Source organism: Salvelinus alpinus, chromosome 25, assembly GCF_045679555.1.
Source record: "Salvelinus alpinus chromosome 25, SLU_Salpinus.1, whole genome shotgun sequence".
NCBI classification, from domain to species: domain Eukaryota; kingdom Metazoa; phylum Chordata; class Actinopteri; order Salmoniformes; family Salmonidae; genus Salvelinus; species Salvelinus alpinus.
Genome location: NC_092110.1, coordinates 12,777,614 through 12,789,955, shown reverse-complemented (window position 1 = coordinate 12,789,955; position 12,342 = coordinate 12,777,614). Strand labels below are relative to the sequence as shown.

Sequence of the window (12,342 nt, the reverse complement as noted above, 5' to 3'; positions counted from 1 at the left end):
CATTTCTAGGTGAATTTGGTCGGGTCGCCCAAAAAGTTACATATTGCCACATTAATCAGCTTAACATTAATCAGCTTTAATCAGCTTCTTTAATCAGCTTCTTGATATCCACCTGTCAGGTGGATAGATTATTTTGGCAATGGAGAAATGCTCACTAACAGGGATGTAAACAAATTTGCGCAAAACATTTTATAGAAATAACCTTGTTGTGCATATGGCCAATTTCTGGGATGTTTTATTTCAGCTCATGAAACGTGGGACCAACACTACATGTTGTGTTATATTTTTGTTCAGTGTTTTAATTACTCAAGAGGAAAGATATTTCAAACGCTTAAAGGCTCAATGCAGCCATCTTTATCTCAATTTCAAATCATTTCTGGGTAAAAAGTAAGAACCTTACTGTAATTGTTTTCAATTAAAATTGTAAAAAAATAAACAAAAATTGCTTCTTAGCAATGAGCAATTTTTCAAGCAAAGGTTTTGTTAGGACTGTCTGAGAGTGGTCTGAGGGGAAAACTAGCTCTTATTGGAAAGAGGTTAAGAACTCTCTTTCTTACTGTATTATTGACTGTATGTTTGTTTTACTCCATATGTAACTCTGTGTTGTTGTATGTGTCAAACTGCTTTGCTTTATCTTGGCCAGGTCGCAATTGTAAATGAGAACTTGTTCTCAACTTGCCTACCTGGTTAAATAAAGGTGAAATAAAAAAATAAAATAAAAAATTGGTCTATCAACTAATTTACCGCCTGGTGATTTCTCCAGGTAGGCCAAAACTCCATCTCACCATAACAGGCTAAAATTGCAGGCGGTCTTTTCAAACAGCTCTTACACTCAAAGGGCATTACCATAATTTTTACAATTTCACAGTATTATTTCAACCACATTGTGTGGAAATATATATAAAACACAGGAAAATCACATTTTGGACTACACTGGGCAACACTTTTAAAGTAGGAAAGGGGAATTAAATAACTGTCTTTGTGAGACAAAATGATGCAACATTAAAGCAAAAATAAATAAATAAATGTGCCTTTAGGAAAATAATATGTAATTTTCATGGATTTAGCTACAGAAGCTGCTGTGCTCTTCCTGTCCTGAGGCTTTGTGTGTGATTCGCTCGCTTAGGATTCTAACCTAACTTTTATATCTTCTTTAGTCCTGCCAGACAACCCTAACTCTTTCATCTATACTTCTGGCCCTAAACGATATCCACTATCCAGGCTTGGAAGTTATATGGCAGTCTGTCCCTTGAGGACAGACTGCCAGTTGATGGCAGACCTGGGTTCAAATACTATTTGAAATTGTTCCAATACTTTTAGCATTTGCTCTAGTCTGCCTGAAGTGCCAGGTGGTTGCCATTTTGTGACTATTCTATTGGTTCCATTTATGCCAGGCAATCTCAATAAAGCCCAGATAAAGTATTTGAAATGATTTTTAATAGTATTTGAACCCAAGTCTGTTCGAGGGACTTCAGGGACAAAGAGGAGGAACGTGATAAGGAGGAGGCAGTGGAGGAAAAGTTACACATTTCCGCTTCTCTTCACTCACTACAGACAATAATCTGTGTTCTCAACAAATTGAATCCAGCCTTCACTGGCCCTATTCGTGGGAGCATCAGAAAGACACTGGGGCACAAAATCAGCCTTTGGCGGCAGTCACATCCATCTTTGGGCAAAGGTGTTAAAGGGTTGTCTCACCATTGAGTGTCAGGATCTTATTTGAGCTGGTGAGCATGTCATGGCCTGTGGCGTCACTCAATTAAATGTGTCTTCATTTCTCTCTAAGTGTTATCGCACAGTGTTATTCCCAAAATCACATTATAGTGATTGGAAAGTGGAAACAATATTTTATTGTATTGAAATCTACTCATAAATCAGTCAAGTGAATGACTGGAGGGTGTAAGAGAAAATGAGACATCTGGGATTGATTTAGGTTGGGTGGTTCACGTCCCCTCTGCGCCTACAGATGTAGGATCTTAATTTGATCACCCTGTTGCAGGAGAACTTTTCTGCAATGCAAGAAATTAAACGCTTGTGGTGTATTTGAGGTTTAAAAAGGCTTCTGAAGTTTGTAATTTCCACTTTGAAATGTCAGACTTAATGTTCCCTTGCAAAAATGTCCATTAATTATAATCCACATAATAATTCACATTTCCTGTTGCTGCAGGATTTTCAATCTGAGATGGTGGAGAATTTGAGAGTGGTTTAATTTCCACAGCCCCATCCCTCATCTTACCAAACAAAGTAGCAGGGTCAGGCTATTAAAATGACAGATTGTGTCTTTGAGTTTTAGATGGAGTTTTAGATGGATGGATGTCATTGCCAGTGGTTGAAAGAGAGAGCATTTGAGACATATAGAACAGAGAAAAGCAGTTTAGTTCCACTTTCAGTAGATGCCTGCAAATGTGAAGTGACACCTATGTTCTGAGCACTAATGAGGAGAGTCATTGTTACAGTACATTAGAGCACAACACTAATGAGGAGAGTCATTGTTACAGTACATGCTCCAGGTGCACTCTGGGTACGGTAGTGTTTATCATGTGCTAATGATGTTTGACAAATAACCCTGATGGAAATCTTTATCATTGAAAATACTGAAATGTCAGTTTCAGTAATGATGGTTATTGTCTTCCCTTTTTTAATAGGCATTGGTAGCACTATGGTGTACCATTTATGTGAAGTGCACCTTTAAACACTGTCAGAAAGTCCCAAGTGGATGCCTGTCTAACAGGAAGCCCTTGAGAATGGACCTCCGTGGAACTGCAGCTCATCTCATTCTGTAAATATCCAGCTGCAGAAATGGCTAACATCACTAAGTAAAAATGTAAACTATGCACGTCGCCTTAGACGAGGGTGTGAGCTAAGCAAATATATTATTATTATTCCTCCCCAGCCCTCATGCTACTGTATAGCATGCATGTAGCTTGTATAGATAAGCTAGAGGGGAATGCTGAACAGCAACAGAACACACCAAAAATATAGAACATTCTATCCTTAGAATTGTTAGAATCTCTGTTGTATGGACTTCCTGTTTTTTTTGTCACTCAGAATTATGTAATGTTGTTTTTAACGCACTAAATTATTTGGCATAAGTCTGACAAGCAGGCAGCTTCACTAACGTTCAGATCTGCTTCTGTGAGCCAAGCGAAAACTTTCCATGCGTGAACTGTAAAAACAAGAGGAAGAGGATGTGTCCTAGTTCCTCTCAAGTTTTTAACCTTCTTCTTGACAGAAGACAGAAGGCATTTCTATGTAGAAAGAAACCAATTTCATTTGGCCACATTACCATTTGAAAAACAAGGGAGCCAGCCAGAGCCAGCCATATTGCACGGCACACATTGAGTATTTGTTTTTCTAGCATTGTAACATGGCTCTGGTCTTATCTCAGTGACATTTAATTTCACATCAACATTTGATCAACACCGCTGTTGGGCATCAATGGAGGGACTTTAATTTAGATTTGAAAAGCACTGATGCAATGAATCTTGTGTTGACCGCAGTCCAATTTTGATTAATAATCTTTAGATGAGTTTATAACCAAAATCAACTAGTAATTTTGCCATACAGCCTCATTCGGTTATGATCATTACTTAACCATTCCTATAATTGCACTCATTGTCATCTGGTTAATTTGGACTATTACTCCTTGAGAGCCACTCAAACAATGTGACAATGGTGTACTGTGACACCATGGTGTGCCAGGAACTCCATGCTTGGGATTCATGGCGTACTTTTTAAGAACAGTGTCACTTCAAAGTCATTCACAGATATAGCTTGCCATTTGGGGTCAGATGATGGCTTTGTGTTGAGTGACAGACACCTCAAGAAGACCCTATTGTGTAAGCCCACTGAGGGTAGGAGTAGGTGGTGCTAGCAACGCCAGGGTCGTGGGTTCGATTCCCACGGGGGACACATACACTAAAATGTTATGCACTCATTATATTTCTTTGTATAAAAGTGTTTTCTAAATAGTATATTATGTTAGCATTACACAATTTGTAGCCTTTTATTTGCATAATGCCCCCTGGTAGACCTGGGAGCTATTCCTATGAGACAGACCATTCAGACTCTAAACAACTAGTGCACGTAATCAATTACTTCCAATACGGTTAACATCAAGGATAAGGTAGAACCTATTGTTTACCTCAATTTCCTCTTTAATCGACCCAAGTGAATAGGAAGCTCTCCTTCCTTCCTCTAAACATTCTGGGAATGATGTATAAAGTAATTCATTGAGACATACATACATACATACATATGCATGAGCGATTATTATTCCATCTACATACTTCAAAAACCTTGTAAACTACTGACTACAAACACTTGTGTCTGGTATTGTGATACTGTTCAAAATCAGATAATAATTATCACTGCAGTTGTTTATCTCTCACATGGCTGTCAAACTATACAACAGCAAAATGATGTAGAAATAGAAATGACAGATTGGATGTCAGACAGTCAGTGTGTTGTAAAGGATGAGAGCCTTGAGGCGGTATTTGGCCTGAAACTTGGAGCTGCCTGCCTGCCTGAGCGGTAATGTAACTTCTGTGTCAGAGAGCTCCTGAGTGCAGCTAATGTCCCCTGAAACCCAGACCATCCAACAGCACTAACTGGGGAACTGGAACAGAAAAAATACATATCATCCACAGCAGGGCCATCATCCCCACTGGGACGACCCTGAAGCCCCAGAGCCTTCAGTCTCCTGGTGCTCTTTGTTCCACGTTATCCCATTAGCCAGGCACCGTTCTGAGGATCTGATGGAGGTGAGCTTGGGGTAAGCCACTTATACCCAGTGTGATTGTCCGAACTGAGAGTGATCAGTGAGAATTCCTGGCTCTGGCTGATATGACCTGTTGGTTTTGAAATGTGATCGGATTCGTTTGAACACCTGCCCGGGACTGCCTGGATATAAGTTTAGGGGCTAAAAGGCATTCATTTCATCTGACCCTTTGTGTAAAGGGAGAAGCTCTCCGACGGTAACAGTATCTGACTGAAGTGCCTATGAGGTATGGCGGAGCAGAGCCCCTTTTGCTACACCAACAAAGGCCCGCACTCTGCCTGCGTCGTTGTGACACTCATCATCATTCATCATGAGTCATTACAGCCGACATTAGCTGTCATGAGGCGTGACCCATTGTGTGCTCTGCCTCCGTGACACTATGAACAGCAGCAGGCATGTCAGCGCATGGTGACTACTAGGGCTCTGATGAGCCAGGTGAATATAGGGTCTCTGGGGGACAGCTAAGGGAACATTAGGGTTTGGAGGTGGGGGTGACTATAGCTCTAATATGTTGGGGAAAGGCCCTGTGGGGAACGGGGAACATCTAAGGTTGGAGGTGGGGAGTGTGCGGGTGGGGCTAAGGTCATGCTCTGTAGTGGTGGTGTAACTGGCGTTCCATGGTTTGATCTGGTTCAACCCTCCAGGAGACCTTTGCTGCTTTTTGCTTCACAGGCCTTGCATTAGACATTACCCACCTGAGAGACTACTTACTGGCCAAACATTTCAGAGTCTCATCAACATGTTTCCATTAATGGCCACCCCTGTTGAAACCCGACTCCTTGTGTCTCTCTGTGGCGTCCTCTAAGGCTCTGTTTGTGTCTACAGTAAGGCTGCATGTAGGGCTAAATAATGTCAGGGGATGTCTTTCTCCACACATATATTGTCATATATTGGAAAAGCTTTCATATCTTTGAGCAGTAGGCTATGAATCTCATTTGATTAATTTGGTTAAATTCAGTCTGAGTAGCCCTTTACACTAACAACCTGTTACGGGTTGAAAATGGCAGATTTGGTCACTGATAAGCACCTAAATTGGAATGTAGTGGCTGTACAGTTACATGCTATACGTGACATTACAGCTTTGTATGGGATTCAAATGACAGACGCTCAACACGTGAGCACCAAGCGCAACATGCCCTCATCCCTCCCTCTAATTGGGCTATTTTTGCAAATGCTTTGTTGTCTGAAAGAAGGGAATGCTATAAATCAAGATGACTCAATGTGTTCTGAAAGATGAGACGCTGATGTTATACATGCAAACCACAAACCTGGTCCAAATGTGCACTTCACATTTCCATATTATAAAACTAATGTAATTTATAGTGTCAACATTTATGATCACTATGTTTGATGTACAGTTACAAAAATGACATAACTTCCTACTTCCTACCCTATTTTCTGAACAAAAATAGCCTGTTTGTCGTATTGTGAAGAAAATTTGCAGCGGAACACGCACCTGAATGCCCTCATGAATCCATACTTTGCTTACCAAAATTACTATCTGTTTCTCTGAAGTGACTTACCGTAAGATCATATTTTATAACTTAGCTAGTCATGTTGGCAGTAAAAGCTTTAAAATTATGCCCACCTGACTCAGATTGCGATTAAAGGGGATTCTCTGGTACTATTGCATACTTTTTAGCCAGTAGATCTGAAAGTAGTGCTCACAAGCCAAAAGTGGTCCTCGAAAATTGCGTACTAGGTCAAATATGTACAGATATGTGCACCACGTCATTGCTCTCTTTATTTCTGCTGTGTGTTTGCTGGCTGTCACTCAAATGACAAGGGGCTGAAACTCGAATTGCTAGGGGGCTGGCCCATATGGGGAAAATGTAGGGGAAAATAGGTTCCAGAAAACAGTCGCTTTCAAACTAGGGATTTAGTGGCTAGTTGAGGTAAGATAGTAATTCTGCCTAAAGAATACGCATGTATGAACTACAAAATGACACATCCAGCCCAAAGCGGGAGGTTAGAAAATACTTACTAGTCGACAAAGTTCCAGAGGATGTCTTTAATAATGGACCGTTTTTAGATTGAGTAAACAAAAACAGTAATTGTGTAATGGTGGGGATGTAGGGCTGTGTTCCAAACGAACAAATAGAAGTGTGCTTGCTTCAGTTCCTTAAAAACCTCTTAAGGATTAGCCCCTTTTTTTCCAATTTTCGCCTAAAGTGACATACCCAAATCTAACTGCCTGCAAGGATATGCATATTCTTGGTACCATTTGAAAGGAAACACTTTGACGTTTATGGAAATGTGAAAGGAATGTAGTAGAATATAACATAATAGATATGGTAAAAGATAATACAAAGAAAAAAACAACCATTCTTTTGTATTTTTTGTACCATCATCTTTGAAATGCAAGAGAAAGGCCATAATGTATTATTCCAGCCCAGATGGAATTTAGATTTTGGCCACTAGATGGCATCAGTGTGTGTGCAACGTTTAAGACTGATCCAATGAACCATTGCATTTCTGTTCAAAATGTTGTGCCAAGACTGCCCAGATGTGCCTCATTTATTTATTAATCACTTTTCATGTAAAAAATTGTGCACTCTCCTCAAACAATAGCATGGTATTCTTTCACTGTAATAGCAACTGACCTCCATTGACCTCCACACAAAACCTCCTTGCCCAAAAAACGCCACCTGCTGGAGAAGACAAATTTTGGGCCCAGTTATCCCTCTCGCATTGCAGAATCCTATTTTCTCTGCCTCGGCAGAGCGGCTTCCACAGGCAGGAGCACAACTGACCGCTCGGGCTGTCCGCCTGGATAGAATTTCGCCCCCCGCCTAGGCTTCACTGAAAATTAATGGGTAACCCCGTCCACGGCACAGTCTGTCAGCGCCTTTAGAATGAGACATACTGTAACAGATATCACATGGACTTTAAAAGCATTCATTATATTAATCCGTTTTCCTCTCCACTGGGATTCTATCAGTGGAGACTGCTGAGGGGAGGACGGCCCATAATAATGGCTGGAATGAAGTCAATGGAATGGTATTAAACACATGTAAACCACGTCTTTGATGTGGTTGATACCACTCCATTGACTCCATTCCAGACATTATTTTAAGCCCTCCTTCCCTCAGCAGCCTCCACTGGATTCAATGGCTTCGGTTCAAACTTCGGTTCAAACTCATAAAAGACACACCCTCGCCCACTTATCCTCCTTATGCCCTTGGGGGAATCCCCGTCACCATCTTGGAGGGAGGTTCAAATGATTAGCCAAGCAAGGGAAGTTTGCAAGGTAAGCCCCTCAGCCCTCGTTTTCAGTCGAATTTGCGAGTGTACAATTATGTTCACTCCGGGCCTGAAACTCCACAGAATTCAATTCGCAATGATTGTACATCCGCGAAGAAAAGTCCACCAAAACTTAAAAACAACATCAATGGAGAAGTCAACATACAAGTGTAAGTAAAAACGAATGCAAATAAGTTCGAAATTGTGTTACTAATGCACATGACGACACAAACACGTCTCGTAAAAAGTAAATATGTTTTTGTTTGGTTATCTTTTGGATATTGTAGAAATAAAACATTTTTCTTCTTCAGAAGTTCCAGCTAGGCAGGCTAACGTTAGTTAGCTAATTAATTTGCTAGCTATCATACAGTAGAAGTATATTAATAAGTATATAGTTAATATAAGTAGACATGCAATCATAATTGACTGTAGTGCATATAAAGCACTCACAAGCTACCGGAGGCTGAAAACACAATCATCGCAGGATGAACGAGTGACAAATTTCCGGGCATGGGCGGTCCATTTAAAAATCATTCTTTCCTTCCTCGCCCCTTGCCCTGCAAGTGTATACTCGTCAGACATCAGGATACATCATCAGAAGTGGCCACTTAATTTGAGGGCTGAGGGGATAGAGTGTGTCTTTTAATTGTTTGGACTGCAGCCTATAAAGGTGGAAGGGACTGGGGATTGAAGCTTGAAGAAAATACAAAAAAATTATTGAACTATTCTCCCATGTGAAAGGAATTTAATATTAAATCAAAAGCTGTCCGATTATTTATTTCTGCTATATTCAAGGACTCTAGACCCTTCATCAACATTCCACTAGTGAAATTACTAAAAAGGTAAATGTAGGCATGGGATCATCAAATAGATTCAGCCGCAGGCCAATTTGTTCTTGAGCGGTTGGTCCGTGGGCCGGAACACAATTTGTAATAATTTGTAGACTGCAAATTGACCGCAAGAAGCCTAAACAGATACAGTATAATGTTTGCATAAAACATAATGATTTCAAACCTTGCTTACATTTGTACACAGATTTCTTAAATAAAAATCACTTGGAGCTGAATTCCTGCTGTTTTTACAGTCTTTTATGTCCAACAATGAAACAAAAATGTATTTTATTTAAAACTTGGGGTCTAAATAAAACCACCAACGGGCCAAATTCGGCCCGCGGGGCGTCAGTTGGGTAACCCTGATGTTGGCATTTTACCACGAATTCCGACATGGCCACAAAGGATAATAGCACAGAGTTTCTAAACCGAGGCGCAACATCGCGAGACTTCCGGGAAAGCTTGTGAAACAGACCAAACAGACCATGTCAATAAGAGAAGTGAAAAATTATTCCTTAGTTGTACATTTTCACGAAATCTAAAGCACAGCCTACATTTGAGTCAATGTCTTAAGTAGCTGAACATTTTATTACTCCAATCTCGTAAAAGTGACAAACTGTTAGGTTTTAATTTTCGTCTAAAACTACTTTATATCGAAGAAGTTACTTTGATTTGACGGCCTGCACACGCGCAGTTAGGCGCGAGACAAACGTTATAAGCGATGACGTTTGTCTGCGCTTGAGTTTAGCTTGCCAACGTCGCCATGACATTGCCTACAAGTGTGATCGGGGATTTCTATTGGATAATCAGTTTATGCCTATCTTCATACTGTACTGTCTTTGATAATAGGCGACACCTGTGATTCCAGGTATTAGCAGACAGTGCATGTCCTATTAGTTCGGGGCGATGTAAAATAAACGGTGCTGACGCGTAAATTGAGTTGCATAGCAGACATTCCATTGAAAAACCAACAAGCCTCAGCGGAAAGAGGGGCTGGCACCGCGTCCAAAAACAGCACGAAACCCGTTAGCATTACCCTAAAGAAATGGAAAACCGACATCCTGCAAACACATTAACCAGTTCGCTTGCTAAATCAGGCTCTTATTCCAAACCCCCACCACACCGCCAGACCAGCAGCATGGACAGACATGTTTATGCAGCTACAAGTTATGTAGCTCTACTTTGACTGTAAAAATGAAAACAGCGTGAAAAGCCACATCATTCACTTTTGAAATAGGAATAACTTCATAGTATGTAGGCTACAGCTACACAATAATAATCTATTCGTCATTATTATTAGCCAGTCTAACATTATTAGGCATATTGTATAATAGGTTAACTAGCAGCCTAATAGAGCAAACATTGCCCATTGCTATTATTTTCAACTCATTTTAATGCCTTCTATATGATGCATTGTAGACTAGACTATACATGTGATTTTGATATGATAGCCATGCATAGCCAAAGTGGAACATCTTTGTACAATGAACATGTGTTTTGTTTGAACTTTAATGCCGAGCATAAGCCCTATTCGTTATGGTGAAACAGTGTAAATAGAATACAAACCTTCACAGACTCCGACTTCATACTGCGTGATGGATCCACCGTTCAGCGGCGGTCTGATCACGCACCGGAGCCCACGGTCGCAAGTCCCGTACAGACCGTAGACACCACCGCAGCTCTCGTTTTTCTGTTTGGCACAGACCGAGCAGCAGCCGCAGATACCGAGCACCACGGCGCCAGAGCAATGCTTTGGCTCCTCGCATTTAGATTCATCACACGGCAGACATAAAAGAGCCCAGTTGCTCTTCCAAATCATGGATATTAAAATGCATCTCGTTATAAAGTACATCCTGGCAGAGGCCATGGGAGAAAAACAATTCATATATATCCACAACCCGCCCGCGGACCCCCAAATCACCAGTCCAGCGAGGCAGAAAATACCAGCTAAGCTATGCAATGCGAAGAACACCACACAGTTCTTCTAAAAGGCTCAAAGTTCCGGTAAACAGTCTAGATTTGTGCTGTATGTTGTTATACGTTCCGCTAGATAAACTTTTGTCCTGGTTCTTGTAAACCAGGAAAGAAAACGATCCGTTAAAATGCGCATGAAACGGCAATTACCCCACACTGTACATAGAGTGCATGGTTTCTGTGTTCCGCGCTGTAGTCGTGAGTTTCAGTTTGTTTTAGAAATTGAAACTTTCTTCACTGTTCTTATGTCTCATTGCCTCAGAGTCACTCCGTCTCGCTCTCAGAAAGCAAGGGAATTCTTCCTGTTCAGCTCGTCTGTAACTACAACAGAACGGCTCTATAATATATGTTCCCTCTCGTAGAAGCGCAATCCTCTGGTCGCCTTTCTATCCGAGATTCGCTTTACTAGCCTAATTGAAATAAACTGTTTCTTGCTATCGCATATTCAGTGTGTGTGTGTGTGTCTCTCTCTCGCTCATGTTTATCATCATCCAGTGCAACTCTCCGCCTGCTGCTGCGCCCCCTGTTCAATCAGACCCTCACCGTGACCTCATAACGGAACCACTCCCATCGTGCATTACTTTGCTCCATTGGATCGTTCATTCCAGATATGGAACGCAGAGCAAATGTTGGCACACAAAGCGCGCAAAGGGTCGTCACTAGTTACCACAGCCACAAACCACGCCTATTTTTTTTTTACAATTGATCTTCTTAAAATTTGTCTTTAAACCGAACACTAACCTTATACACTGATCTAAAACACACTGCTAACTGTATGCCTAATCCTAACCATACATTAATACCAAAACGCACATTTCTATTTTCATGAATTACTACGATATAGTCTAGTAAATTTTGACTTTGTGGCTTCGGTAACTAGTGACAACCCGCGCTGAGAGAGTCAGTGATACGTGGGCTGGGAATTTAGTTTAGATGCAGGGCAGGTGTAGAATGTTGTCCCCGCATGGCCTCGGAAACACTGCAGTTTACACTGTAAATCAGTCTTGCTTCGCATGGGAGGAGAAGATGTTGGACCAGGAGAGACCGCATGGAAGAGAAGATGATGGACCAGGAGAGACCGCATGGAAGAGAAGACGATGGACCAGGAGAGACCGCATGGAAGAGAAGATGTTGGACCAGGAGAGACCGCATGGAAGAGAAGATGATGGACCAGGAGAGACCGCATGGAAGAGAAGATGATGGACCAGGAGAGACCGCATGGAAGAGAAGATGTTGGACCAGGAGAGACCGCATGGAAGAGAAGATGATGGACCAGGAGAGACCGCATGGAAGAGAAGATGATGGACCAGGAGAGACCGCATGGAAGAGAAGATGATGGACCAGGAGAGACCGCATGGAAGAGAAGATGATGGACCAGGAGAGACCGCATGGAAGAGAAGATGATGGACCAGGAGAGACCGCATGGAAGAGAAGATGATGGACCAGGAGAGACCGCATGGAAGAGAAGATGATGGACCAGGAGAGACCGCATGGAAGAGAAGATGATGGACCAGG

At 41.5% G+C, this 12,342-nt stretch overlaps 1 protein-coding gene across 2 annotated transcripts in view; it reads right to left on the bottom strand.

Moving 5' to 3' along the window:
- LOC139553382 (cysteine-rich motor neuron 1 protein) overlaps window positions 1–11,333 on the bottom strand; it is a 129,994-nt gene extending 118,661 nt beyond the window's left edge. Inside the window, exon 1 of one of the 2 annotated variants that reach the window (XM_071365658.1) lies at window positions 10,420–11,333. In XM_071365658.1, coding sequence (XP_071221759.1) covers window positions 10,420–10,738 — 319 coding nt within the window. In that variant the 5' untranslated portion in view covers window positions 10,739–11,333. The remainder of the gene's footprint in view (window positions 1–10,419) is intronic. The other variant, XM_071365657.1, reaches the window with a different exon arrangement.
- Window positions 11,334–12,342: the final 1,009 nt, after the last annotated feature.